Here is a 13,582-nt window from a genome sequence, read left to right as displayed (position 1 = left end):
ACCACCCTTCTATCCCCATTGCTAGCTGTGTGATTTGGGGCAAGTTCCTTAACCTCTCTGTGCCTCAGTTTCCTCATCTGTAAATTGGGGAGAATAATAATACCTGCTTGTCAGGTAGTTGTGAAGATGAAATGAGATTAACGTATGTGCCTGGCACAGAGTAAACTCTCTATAAATAATAAATCTTATTAACTATTATTATTATGAGTTATTAAGTAATGGGGCAAAAATTCAAACCCAGGACTGCAAGCCTCCAAAGCTCAAGCTCATTTTACCTCATCAGTTTGCCCCCTAGTTGTTAAGCTTCCAAGGCACAATGAGCCACTGTATTTTTCTTCCGATAGAGTAGCCTTCAGCAAACTTAATCATGGTGATACCTGTTTGCCTGGAATGGGGAATGGTTCTAGTCACAGCTTGGGTTCTGGGTGAAGAATTAATAGCCATCAATTAAAAACCAGCTTTGGCCTATTTATTTTGTTCTGCCCCAAGAACAAAGGATTCTATATCCACACTTTGAATCTTATTGCTCAGAAATTATCTTACTTCCCAAGAAATATCCTTGGTAATTTAAAAAATAAATCAATGTAGTAAATGACAAAGTATGAAAGCAATAATGTCGACAGACAGGGTGTGTGTGTTTCAGCCAACACAGAAACGATCTAAAACAGACGGGCTAGCCAAGTGCCTTGACACACCCAGATTTTGTCCATACCGGCTGAAAATCAGGCTGCCTACTGCAAAACTTACTTGAGCTGTAAAATGTTTGTGTTTACTTTTCCCAGGTTTAGGTAGAGGTCAAGCTATTGGATCTTTTTAATATTTAAACATGCAAAATGTGTGTAGTAGTAGGCTGACTTCTTAGCGTAAGTGGAGTCATTCCACAGGAAATTTATACGTTGATTGATTGTGTTAATAGCAGCCATATTTTAAAATAACTTACCAGGAAATTGTATTAGCCCAATATCGAGTAGTAGCAATATTCTTAATCTTAAATTCACTGTGGGAAGCGTTGCCAGGCATCACTATAACAGAATGAAGGCAACATGCCCACATATTTCATGATTGTGTTAAATAGTTCAAAAGTTATTTAAAATGTTTTCTAGACCTCTCTGGCTGAAAAATTCTAGAAGTAGTATTTCTTGTATTTTGGTATGTTTCCTAAACTTGTTTCCGTACTATTCCATAGTTGGTAGTAGGCTTTGAGAATAGAGGTCTCAGGTTCCTTATCTTGAGTTCTTTCTCTACAATTCTCTGATGAAATGTCTGCTCACTGAGTGATTATGGAACTTGCAGATTTAACTACATCTTGGTCTGCTAGTATGTTTTCTACTTCTTTTTCATAATTGTATTTCAAAAGTTCTAACTCCTTAACATTTAATAAACAATTGCTTCAAAGTATTTATTTAAATTTTTTTTTCTCCTGCAGCTGAACCATCTCTTGTCCGTTTTGTCCCCTACTCCAATGGTACTCCAGGCAAGATTTTGAAAAAATTTAAACCTAGATTTAGCCCAATTTGTTAAGTTTCTTGTTTTAATTATACCTTTGTATTGTTTTTCTCCTTGGGACAAAAAGAGGTTGAAACGACAAGCCTCAATGGTAAGAATTTTTCTGAAGCAAGTGAAAATTGATAACCCTTAATATGAATCTAAGTATAATGAATGGTTTCCATTTCTAAATTATTTCTGAATGCATTGAGTAGTTTCAAATAACTAAAAAACAAAAACTTAAAAACAAAACTTGTCAACCCTGGAGAGTAACCTAAACTTTCTACTTTCGGGTTAAATGATAAAATTCTTATGATCATGACGGTCCTCGAGCCCTCCACCACTCCAACTGTTCTAGAAAAGAAATCTCAGTCACATTTTGAACACTCCATCTCCCTTGCTCTCCAACACAATGCCAACAAGTTTTACATGACAGATTGTTTAAAAGTGAAAAGCACGTCCAGTGACTTCAATATGATTCAGCATGCATTTGGAGGCACAGCGAGTTCAAAGACAGCCTTTTTACAGATGACTTGATCAATTTTTAAATAGTGTGAAATGGAAAAAAATGGCTTCCTCCTCATGCTAGAGAAAAAGGCAAAAAAGTGGGCTGTATTTGAAGGAGGTGGGCAGGACAGCACATTCTATTCTCTCCCCTCTCTGAGTAGGCAGCCTTCCATCTTATTGTGGCCAAACCCCAACACTTTTCACAGGCCCTAGTTAAAATCAAATCTCACCATGTGGTTGGTGGCTAAGGATCTAAACAATCATAGCTGCAACTCAGACTGATCGAAACTGGTTTAAATTCATATTTGGCCCTATGGAAAGGGCCAAAAGTTATCACTTTGATATACAATTACTCTTTACAGTGAAAAAAATATCTTCAATTTAGCTTTGGCTGCAGTTTTTGAATCTGTGTGTGTGTGTGTGTGTGTGTGTTTTAAGTGTGATAATGTACTACATGCCTTTTGGGTGTTTTCCCAAAATTTCATCCAGAATAATAAATTCTAGAATGATTTTCATTTAAAGAAATACCAATAGATTTCAAATTGGATTTTAAATCAAACAGGATCAAAATGACATTTTTCTGAAAGTTAGTTGAATATAATGTTCAAGAACTCCAAATTTAAACTAGAATGATTTAAAATTACTTCGCAAGAATGCACTGCTGGTAAAGATGTATTGTGTATCCACAGGGCTATCTATTAAAGTCAATATGGACTTTGGAAATATCATATCCCTTAGGGACTTTCATTATAATAGAAAAAAAGGAGACAAAGTATTAAACGACATAAATGGGTTTATTTAAATCTAACGATTATAGGAATGTCGCCATGTGTTACATACAGAACTTGCATTTAGGAAACACACTTTAAATTAATGAGCGTTTGCTCAGGAATTGTCTCTCAGCTTGGAGACTGGATAGTGGTGAGAGGATGGGCAGCAATGATATTGAGTAGTGTCATCTGGCTTTTGCAAAACTCTCAAACGTCTCCCGGATTTGGGCAAAAGGAAAATGTTTAACGAACCTAGGAAGACACACATGTTTGTGAACCATGCCAGTAGTTAACGCTAATTTGTATTATTTTATTTCAGATGCTACTTCAAGCGTATTATCTACTTTAAACAAAACAGGTAACATCAAGTGATTTCTAAATGTAATGGCTTCTCTTCTGTGGCCTCTTGAATTTCTCACTTGTGTGGTCTACGGGTTACTAAGTTCCTTTGTCTCCTTGCCCACTTTCCTGTGCCTTCAACAATTTATTCTGTTGTCACCATGTTCCCAAACTTCCAAACTATTATGGCCCTAGCAGTCCATTTAAAATAACATTTATTCTTTTCTTAATTATAATAGTGATACATATTAGCTCATGAAAAATGGAGAATATAGAGAAATACAAAGAAGAACATAGAAATCATCTTTAATGTTACTTTCCTAAGATTTTTGCTATTAATATTTGGTATATTTTGATTCAGTATCACATATACATATATTTATATACATATGCTTTATGTATGCATCCTTTGCAAAATGTCATCATTTACATAGATTTTTATGTTTTGCTCTTTTGACTTAATATTAAATTGGAAGTATTTTCCAGTGTCCCTTATTATTAATGACTTTGTAATATTTCATTGTGTACCATATGTTCGACATTAAAGTTGTTTCTATGTTTTTAATAGAAATTGTTGTGATGAACATCCTGGTGCCAACATCTTTGCATTTATCCCTAATTTCTATAGGATACATTCCAAGGACTGGATATAATGAGTCAGCAGTATGAATATTTTAAGGCCCTTGATACCTACTGCCCAATTACCTTCTAGAAAGGTTGTACCCAGCAATGTACCTGTCAGCAGTGGATGAGAATGTCTGTGTCACTGTCCCATTGCTGAGACTATGTTGTATACTATTAAATCTTCCTCTCCATTCCTTAGATTTTATTTTTCATTCTTGATTATAAGTGAAGCTGAGCATTTTCCCCAAAAAACACTTTAGTTACTAAAATGAGTTTATTTCGCAGTTGTGTTCTGTTTGCTCTGGAAAGGAAAATGTCAGGGCAAACAAAATAATATATTTAAACGATTCTTAATGCAAAATCCTATCAGCTTCTGTAATTGCCACCAATCATTGCCCATGGGTCACACTTTGAAACAGAAACTCATCAATAACACACACACAAATGAGGTTTCAAAAATGGTCAGTATAAAGTTATCATTAAGTGTGTCTCCAAGCTCTGAGCTTGGTCATTTCTTTAGAATTTGTCCATCCACCCTAGGAGACAGAGCTTCTTTGTAAATGCATGCTCTGAACGCAGCCTCTTCTAGCTGGCCATCTTTCCAGCAAAGATTTCTGGACCTGGTTCTCCATTATCTGGGAAAATGAACCATGGGCTCTGTCCCCAAAGTGTGTCAGGAAAATATTTCTAAAGTTTGCTTCTTCAGAGCATGTTAATATTTGCCTATGAGTCACTGACTTTGCACAGTCCTGGTTCTGCTGTGGGCTTGTGTGACTGTAGGTGGATGGTCTTGACCTCCCTGAGAATAGTTTTATCTATCAATACAATGGGGTTAGTATTGTATTAACTCCTAAAGAAGATAGCAGGACACTGGATTGTATAGTAGTAATATTTTAGCCCTCTGAATTTTAGCACTCTGAATCACCTGCTCTTTACAACTTATCACCTGAAGGTCCTGATAGTGACTTATTTCTACATATCTGAAGTATCAGTCCACATTCATTTGTCTAGCAACAGTGCATGGAAACTGAAATAGAATTACACAAGCAGTGGGTTGTGTAATGGGTGTGATCTAACTGGGTAAACATGGGACTCCAACTCTCAGACCCACCCTATGCCAATGCTACATGATCCGTGTATGTAATTTTCATTTATTCTGTTGCTGAGATGACTGATAGTTGTCTTAAAGGCGTCAACGGTGTGATTTTCTTAGCATTTCACTACAATGATACTCATGGCAAATTGTTTTTTAAAAACAAGCAACAATTCTGCTCTAATATTTAAATTGCTTCTTTGCAGAAAAAACTAAAATCACTATAGTAAAAACCTTCAATGCATCAGGTATGACTTATTATCAATATCAAGACTTTCTTTTTATAATTAAAGTAAAATTAAACAAATGGCTGGTGTTTATGATTTCTCTCTCTTTTTTCCTAACTTTTAAAAATAAAATCTGTTCTTAATGAATAGATGTTTATGCACTGGGTACCTGAAGTTGTACTAGTGTTTGGAGCTATGTAATAATGATCAGACACAGTATCCACCTTCAAGAATCTTCTAGTCTATGGGGGAAGACAAGGCAACCAAATAGAAAACTAATATGAACATCCATGCAGATAAAGACAATGATTACACAAGTATTTCTGACATGGTTAAGAGGCATGAGAGATAGAGGGCTGGTGCTAATGAGTTTATAAACAGGATGCAATTTAATGGAAGAGTTAAATCAAAGAAAAGATATACTTTTAAGTTCCTGATGCAAGACTAGGCACACAAGACATGCTCAACAGAGGCTTCTGATTGATATCAAGCAAGGTTTGGCAAACTACTGCCAATGGGCCAAATCTGGCCCACTGTCTCTTTTTGTAAATAAAGTTTTATTGGAACACTTCATGTCCATTTGTTTTCATATTTTCTATGGTTACTTTCCCTCTCCCTAGAACAGTAGAATTGAGTAGTTGCAACAGAGACTGGATGACCCACAACGCCTAAAATATTTACTATCTGACCCTTTACAGACAGTTTTCTATCTTGTAGTTTAAGGAATGGCCTGTGGCCATGTACTTGGAGGAGATTACAGATAAGAGCCCTAGCAACAGGAAAGAAAATTCTCAGTATGAATGAGCAGCAAGAAGACACACATCGCTAGAAATGGAAGTGCAGCTAAAATTTAGAAAAAGATGTAAGATGGTGAAATGAAAAGCTTAGCAAGCAATAGACCAGTGGCTTAAAGGACATTTAAAGCATTCCTACCCATTGCCTATATATTATATAATACTTGCGTAGTGTATATGTTATAGTAAGTTGTATCTATAAGCAAGTATATTTAAAATGAAATCTTTCTCTTTTGTTGTGGGTAACATTCCCGTGAAACAATATAGAAATCTACATGTCAGGTAACTTTTGGCACTGAAATTCAGTTTGCTCACAAAATCAAAACTCTTAGCTAAAGCATGATGCCTATCTGCCAGTGAATCGTACTGGCAGAAACCATATCACATGCACTAACTCAAATTATAATTTTAGTTTGTGTCCAAACTAGTTTTCTCATAGTAACGAACTAAAGACTTGTAATGTGCAATGGAAATAAACTAGCCAGTGGGCATTGCATACATTATTCTGACCAAACGAGACCTGACAAGGAGACCACAATATTTCTTAATATACCAAGCTTTGTCCCTTGGCAGTTTGCATAATACATTGTCAGCATTTGCCCCTCCCATTTACTATGGATTTCTTATGCTTTGCCAAAAGGATGCAATTAATGAAGGAAAGATTCTTAGAGGAGTAAACCTTGAGCTTTTCAAATCAAAGAAAAGATGTCCTTCCCCTTTCACCAACAGAGAAAGTGTTTCTCAGGTTAATATGTACAAAGGTTTTTGCTCTAACAGGCTTCATTTCATCTGCCATTCATCTCTGCCTCTTGTATGACTGTGTGGTCTGTTGTCCTGGCCACCACTCCATTTTGCCTTCATCAAAAAGTAAATACAAAATAATCTTTGTTTACTGGCCAATGCCACTCACTACACTAGATTGTAAGCTCCTTGAGGGCAGGGTCTATATCTGGAACCTCCCCAAACCTGTAGAATATGGTAGGTGCTCAGCAAATATGTTTTCAATTTTGTAGTTTTTTCCCATGAAATGATATCATGACATCAATGTTATTTCATACATACATTTACATAAAGCGCTAGGATTCACATTAGTGTGTTCATGGGCTCCCCTACCTGAGAAAGGAAGGAGGATCTATGATTAAGGGCTATTTCATCTGTAGTCTCTGTAATTGACTTGTATTTATGGTGCTGTTTAGATGGACAGGAGAGGGGTTAATTGGGAGAGTAGGTAGGAGTCAGAGACACACTAAAGATTAGTAAAGAATTAAGTTCCATAGCTGACCAACTGAGAAATGAAAACTCTGATTCCTTTAGTCTTTTTGGAATTCATCCAGCCAATTATATCCAGCTTATGATATTTTGGGTCCATGTTTGATGCCTAAATTTGTGGATTTTCTTGACGATGTAGTATGTAAGTGCAGGTGTTGACATGCTTAACTGGCTGGGTTGTGTTTTCTTTGCAGGGGTCAAGCTCCAGAAAAATATCTGCAATTTGTCATCTATTTGCAATGACTCAGGTTAGTTCTTGTGTACATTACACATTACCAGATAAATTTGCTCCATAGAGAAAACCGGTTTGTTTTTTTTCCTCTTGAATATGTGATGTGTACCTCTCTGATCTGTCTCTTTTCATGCCACCTGTTTACTAAGCATTCCTAATAAAAACAAAAGCAAATTTTAGATCTTGTTGAAATTATCTTCCCGTTGCCTAGTGAGAAGATGGATTAACTTCCTTAATATGATTCATGAAGTTCTACAACAAATATTTTTATTATAACTTTAAATCCATAACTAATACCTTTAGAGTTAATTCATGAAGATAAATAATAATGAAATTAATAATTATTGAAAGTCACTTATATATAAATCCCTCCAGCTTTTCCAAGGACCTTAAGTATTCTAGCTTAGAAATAGGATGTTGCCTTTTGCTAAGAATAAGACAAATTAACTTGTTGAATGTTGAAACCTCACATACACCTCGATTAGTTGGCTACTAATTCCAGTAGTGTCCATAGTGTATTTTGCCATCTCTAACTGAGATTATCCACTATTTTGTAAAAATTGAGATGGAAATCTCTTGAGAACATGCTATTTTTGAAATGGGAATGTTTTCCCTTCTGCCACGAGCCAGAAGGAATGAAACAACCACTTTTCTCACGTTGGTTTGGCTCTCTGGGCTCCTTTCCTTGTTAAAACCAATGAAAGCAAATGTGAAAAACAGAAAAATATGGTGTGGCAGGACAGAACTGGCCAGGAGATCATGGAAAGAGAGAAGAGGAAGGTGACAAGGTATTTTATGATATTAAAGTCTTAGTGTGACTTCAGTAATAAGCAATCATTATAGGAATGTTTTCTTTTATTCTATCTCTTTTAGCAGTTTAGCAATTTGTTTAGAAAATATAGATTACAATTTAAAGTAAAATAAATTAAGGTTGGCTAGATTAGAAAACAAGAAAACATCCTATTTAGAGAATGTTCTCCACTTTCTATTGTGTGAATGTGAGATTTGCTCATCTGAGCTTCCTGCGGATATTATGCTCCAGGTAGAATATAGGAGGGAAATATTAGCTGGTTTTGATTAAAGAAAAAAAAGTGTTGGATACATTTCATTTTCATATATTATATAACTATCACTTCTCTTTTCCTCCTGCCCCTCTCTCCCTCTTCTCTGACCCTTCCCTTTACCAAATTCCTCATAATGTCATTATTTTTGTGCTTCATCTATGCCTTGGGCTGGTGACTAATGTCTAGTTCAGTGTTGTGTCTACATGATGTTTGATAACTGTTTGAAAATCGAGCATGGAGTTAAAAAAACAAAACAAAACAAAAAAACCTGGTCATCTTGAATAACAGATGCCAGAAAGCTGGTTGGAGTAATGTTTTCCCCAATTAAGTGACTGAATTGACCATTTGTTTTAGTGCCTGGTGAAAACAACCTCATCAGGGAACTAACTCTTTTGGCACCAGAAATCACATGATATCCTGCCAGAGCTAGAAACCTTCACTTCTTGCAGGTTCCAATCTGGATTTATTAAGGGAATAGAGGCTGGTGAAGAAACTGGGAGCTGACCAAGAGTTAGGCTGAGGGTCAAAAGGTGGTGGTTTCCTAGTTGCTCTACTACCACTGTGCTCCCAGCACATTTATGAAACTCAACATGCACTAAATAAGAATTCGAGGGAGAGAAATTATGGGTGTTGGCTCACGCATACACACAAACAATCTAAATAGGCATTTAAAAGCTAAAATATAGATAAGTAATTATATGCAGATATCAAGTATCTTTATTTTAAATTATATACTATATTAATTGAAATTTCAGTATCCATATGGTGAGGTTCTCAGTAGAAAAGTTGCTGAAATAGATCATGTTAATCACTAGTTTAGGGGCTTTGTCAGCCATTTTTAAGTGGAAGTGGACCCTTGGGTACATGACTATGGGAATCATTTGTACTTTGGGGTGCAGTAAAAGATGGTCTGTTTTTGTAAATAAAGTTTTATTGACACACAGCCTTGTCCATTCATTTATATATTGGCTGTGGAAGTTTTCATGCTACAACAGCAGAGTTGAGTGGTTGCAACAGAGGACTTATGGCCCACAAAAACTCAAATATTTGCTATCTGATCTATCACCAAAAACATTGGCTGAACCCTGTTCTAGTTTGTATGCCACCCTTGCCCCATTGCTCTGGAGGCCAGTTTTTGGCCCCTATAGATTATGAAGTTACACCATGTACTTCTGTTTAGGGGTCACTATTTTATTTGTTTCCAGATCGAGTCAAAGGACCTGGGGTCATATCCTGCAGGAAACAGATTGACTGAAATTGAGTTCAGTATTTCCAAAGTGAGCATTTTAAGAACAGGGTTTTCTGGCATTTCTGGAGTGAGAGCCACAGTGAGTTGTTCACTAAGGAAAATTGCTCTCCACACACTATTCAGGTTTCAAAGCCAAGTCTCAACTTTGTTCCTAGGAATGACATTGCATTCAGTAGCTGTATTTTTTATAAAAACAGAACAAAACAAGAAAACTGGCACAGAATAAATACACTTCCATAAGGTTGCTTAACTGCTGAGAACCTCGTTTTCCCTCTCTCCCTTATCTATGTAACTGCAAATATAACAACTTAAAAAGATTTTTTTAAAAAGTTCACATTAGAGCCATAGTCCTCCCATTTAGCATCTTTAAGGGAAACAAAGTTCTGACAAGAAGCATGTAAGGATCAAATTCCTTAACAAAGGGACAAATTTTCTCTCTTTCTCAATTCTCACATAAAATTTGTAGTTCTTATTTTCTGAAAATTATATCGATAACCATTGTCTAACTTCCTGATAGAGAGTAAATGTGAATAAAAACAAATAATTTGATGAAACCATTTATAAAGTAATTTGATAATCGTTTTATGTTGTATTAATCCACAAGCTGTAAAGTGCAAGTCTCAAATTTTTTTGAAAATTTGTTTTTAGTATTTTTTAGAGGTGAGATAATGTTTCAATATGATGAAGAAAGCAACGTTACCCTGGTAGGTTTTAAAGATTTTTTTATATTACAATCTTAAAAGATGAATGCATGAATATTTAAAGATTTGTTTAAGGTTCAGATTATTTATGATTTTTGGCATATTTACTTTTATGCCCAAACTTAAATAAAATATGTGTTATGGAATCCCTAGCTTTGTGCTGAGGGCTTAAGTTCATAGTAATCATGATATTTTATTAATAATTAACATATTGTAGTTTTCACTAGGTTTGCTACTGAATAAGAATGTTAATATGATGCAATTTTATTACCAATTAAAATTTAAAATTATATTAGAAACTCCTAGCAACAAGAAATATATGTGTTGAATCTAAGAATAATCTTCTGAATCTGATCCTGTTCACCGCACGGGGGTTTGGATACACCCATAACCTAAATTGGTTTAAAGGATTCCAGCCAAACGTGGTTTGTTCATTCAGTGAATATTTCTGAGCACCTATTAGGTGCCAGGCAATGAGCTAGTTGCTAGAAATGCAGTGATGGCTGCTATCAAGTTTCCCTTTTTAAATTGGGCTCTGTTACTTAAATCTGGTACCTTTCATAGTGAGAGCTTTAATAGTGTTCTTTAGCGGGGGAATCCTTGAAATGAAGAAAGACAGAAATTGGAAAATCAGAGCTGCTGACTTAGAATGTTTTTTTAAAAAGAAAAGATAAAGAAAAACTGGCTCAGCCAATATGGATTAACTTTCGAGAACCATTTTTTCCCTCCCTCCTTTGTCAAAGTAACTGCAATTTGATCATTTGATAGACAATATTCCATGCAGTTAGGATTCAGTCTTTGAGGTGTAGTTCTTTGGGTAGCCAACAACGCTAAAGAACAACTTCTTGTTAGAGAGTGTAAAAAACAAGACAAAACAATGTCTGTTGTATTCTTAATGATTTTGTGCTTTTAACAGAATCGAGAGATAACTAATGACACCTTAACTGGAGTCCTGTCTCTAAGTGAATTGAAGTGAGTAATCCGCTGTTTAATTTAAACCTTCAGACATCAACTATGGAAAAATACGTGTTGGGCCATCTTTGCTTATGAAAACTGAGACACAGACCCAAAGGTTCTAGACCTAATTGGGTGACTTCCTTGCAAACTAACCATAGTCACCTGTCATTAACTAATATCCCCATGAGGCTATTCTCTTTGATGCATAACAGCTTCCTTTAAATTGGTATTTGAGTTTTAATATGATTTGGCATCCAGCATGGGCGAAAGAAGAATTCAAGGTAGGACTCCATGTTTATGATTTGTTCACACTTTCATGAAGCATCAGTTCAAAAGTCAGAGGGAGGGCTTTGTTAAGTAGACCTTGGCTTTTAGGGACAAGCACAGACCATGAGAAATGCATTACTGACAGATGCCCTCAGTTAGACAATAGGTCAAAGTGTCAGCCACCCCAATGGCCATCTCTGACTATCACTTCTAGGGACAACTTCATATCTCAGCCCTTGTGGCAGGGAAGCAGCATCAGAGATGAAGTTTGTCTGCTCTCAACATTGCTACTACCTCACAAATGAGATTGTTGTAAACTTTTGAACTAAACTCACTCTGGTATCTGTGATGACACTGAAAAAAAAAAAAAAAAAAAAAACCTTTCCTAGATAAAAACAAACCAAAACAAGAAGCTCTTCTTATGGGTGTTTTCAAATTATAATAGCATTTTGACCTGGCTGCTTCTGATGATTTGGCAATGCCTAGGCAGAGAGAAACTACCATTCCACTTGGTGGATATCAAACACCCCTAGGGCCCACTGAGTTTATAGATGGTAAAAAGTTTAATGAGAACTGGAATTGGGGCGGGGTGTTACTCATGTCCTTTATGTCTATTCTTTGACCTCCTGATGAAAATGCAGCTTTCCTAACTATTCCAAGTTATATATATGACATGAAAAGCAGAGGGTATCAGTGCCCTGCAAGGATTTCAAACTTTAGATGGGCAATAATAGAGGATACATTTTTAAAACAAACCTCACAAATTTACAACTAGAACACAAATTAGCATACCTTCTGAGTCAATAATCTTAATTACTACACTAGAAATAGAGCTGAGTTCATTTAAGGTCACCAAGCATTTATTGAGCACCTACTATGTGCTGGGCCTCAGGGATCCAAAGAGGGATAAACCCAACTTTCTGAGATGGGAAACCAAATCTAGAGCAGTGGTTCTCATCTCTCTGTGCATATTAAAAATCACCTGGGGAGCTTTCAAAACTTTCAAAACTCCAGTACCCCAGCATACTCCATAACAATTAAATCAGTATTTGGGGGCTGAGACCTGGGCATGGGTACTTTTTAATGCACCCCAGGTGGTTCCAAGATGAGGCCAATTTTGAGAAGCAGGGCTTTAGAGTCTGGTGGGGAAAACACAGGATGCAAACAACTGGTAACAATACAGTACAGACCCTACACCGAAGGTGGCATGTTTAGGGTACCAAGAAATGTTCTAAGTATCTGAATATAGAGCAGGTGGACCAGTTAGACCTGACTGGAGGGGACAGGGAAACTTCCAGAAAGAAGGTGACCTCTGAGTACAGTTATGGAGTAGTGGCTCCTGCCGATTTGAGGAGCTAGGTGACTACTGCCATGGTCCTTCTCTTCTTCCTCCAGACCCTGCCTGGTGCCACCATTCCTTGGAGCAGGGTCTTTCAACTTTGGCACTATTGACATTTTGGGCCTCATCATTCTTTGCTGTGGGGGCTGTCCTGGATGTGGTAGGGTGTTTAGCAGCATCCCTGGCCTCTACCCACTAGATGCCTGCAGCACCCTCCCCAATATAGCAACCCCAAATGTCTCTAGATAGTGTCAAATAGCCCCTGGGGGCAGAGCCTCCCCCTGGTTGAGAGCTCCTGCCTTAGAGTGAATTCTTCAGCTACATTTCTTTCATCCTAACTTCATGTGAAGCTCTGCCACTTTGAAGAAACTAAAGTGTTATTGGAGTAAGATTGGAGGAAAGGAATAAGAAATTTCTAGAGGGGAGTTGTGAGGGGAGGGCAGGACTGGGAAGGGCAAGAATGGTCAGGCTGGGTCAGTTGGAGAGGGAATGAGGAAGAAATCAGAGGCACAGGGTCCCCAGGGTGAGTGGCTTGCCCCTCTCAGAAAGTTTTACCTCAGGCGGGCTCTTGTTCTGGCCCTATGCCAGGGGAAGCTGGCTGGAGGTTGCAGTAGCCTAATGAATAACAAGATTGTTCAGCCATAATTTATATCTTGCTCTTGGCT

General features: G+C 36.9%; 1 protein-coding gene across 1 annotated transcript in view; it reads left to right on the top strand.

Annotated features, from left to right (window-relative positions):
• The window catches only part of ADGRG2 (adhesion G protein-coupled receptor G2), a 107,738-nt gene that overhangs the window by 64,780 nt on the left and 29,376 nt on the right, over positions 1 to 13,582 (top strand). The window contains exons 5-11 of the mRNA XM_075999297.1: positions 1,427 to 1,474; positions 1,574 to 1,597; positions 3,082 to 3,120; positions 5,025 to 5,066; positions 7,303 to 7,356; positions 10,302 to 10,357; positions 11,271 to 11,326. Coding sequence (XP_075855412.1) covers positions 1,427 to 1,474; positions 1,574 to 1,597; positions 3,082 to 3,120; positions 5,025 to 5,066; positions 7,303 to 7,356; positions 10,302 to 10,357; positions 11,271 to 11,326 — 319 coding nt within the window. The remainder of the gene's footprint in view (positions 1 to 1,426; positions 1,475 to 1,573; positions 1,598 to 3,081; positions 3,121 to 5,024; positions 5,067 to 7,302; positions 7,357 to 10,301; positions 10,358 to 11,270; positions 11,327 to 13,582) is intronic.

This window comes from Microcebus murinus, chromosome X, assembly GCF_040939455.1.
Source record: "Microcebus murinus isolate Inina chromosome X, M.murinus_Inina_mat1.0, whole genome shotgun sequence".
NCBI classification, from domain to species: Eukaryota; Metazoa; Chordata; class Mammalia; order Primates; family Cheirogaleidae; genus Microcebus; species Microcebus murinus.
The sequence above is the reverse complement of the archived record's forward strand: the minus strand, read 5'-3'. Positions and strand labels throughout refer to the sequence as shown.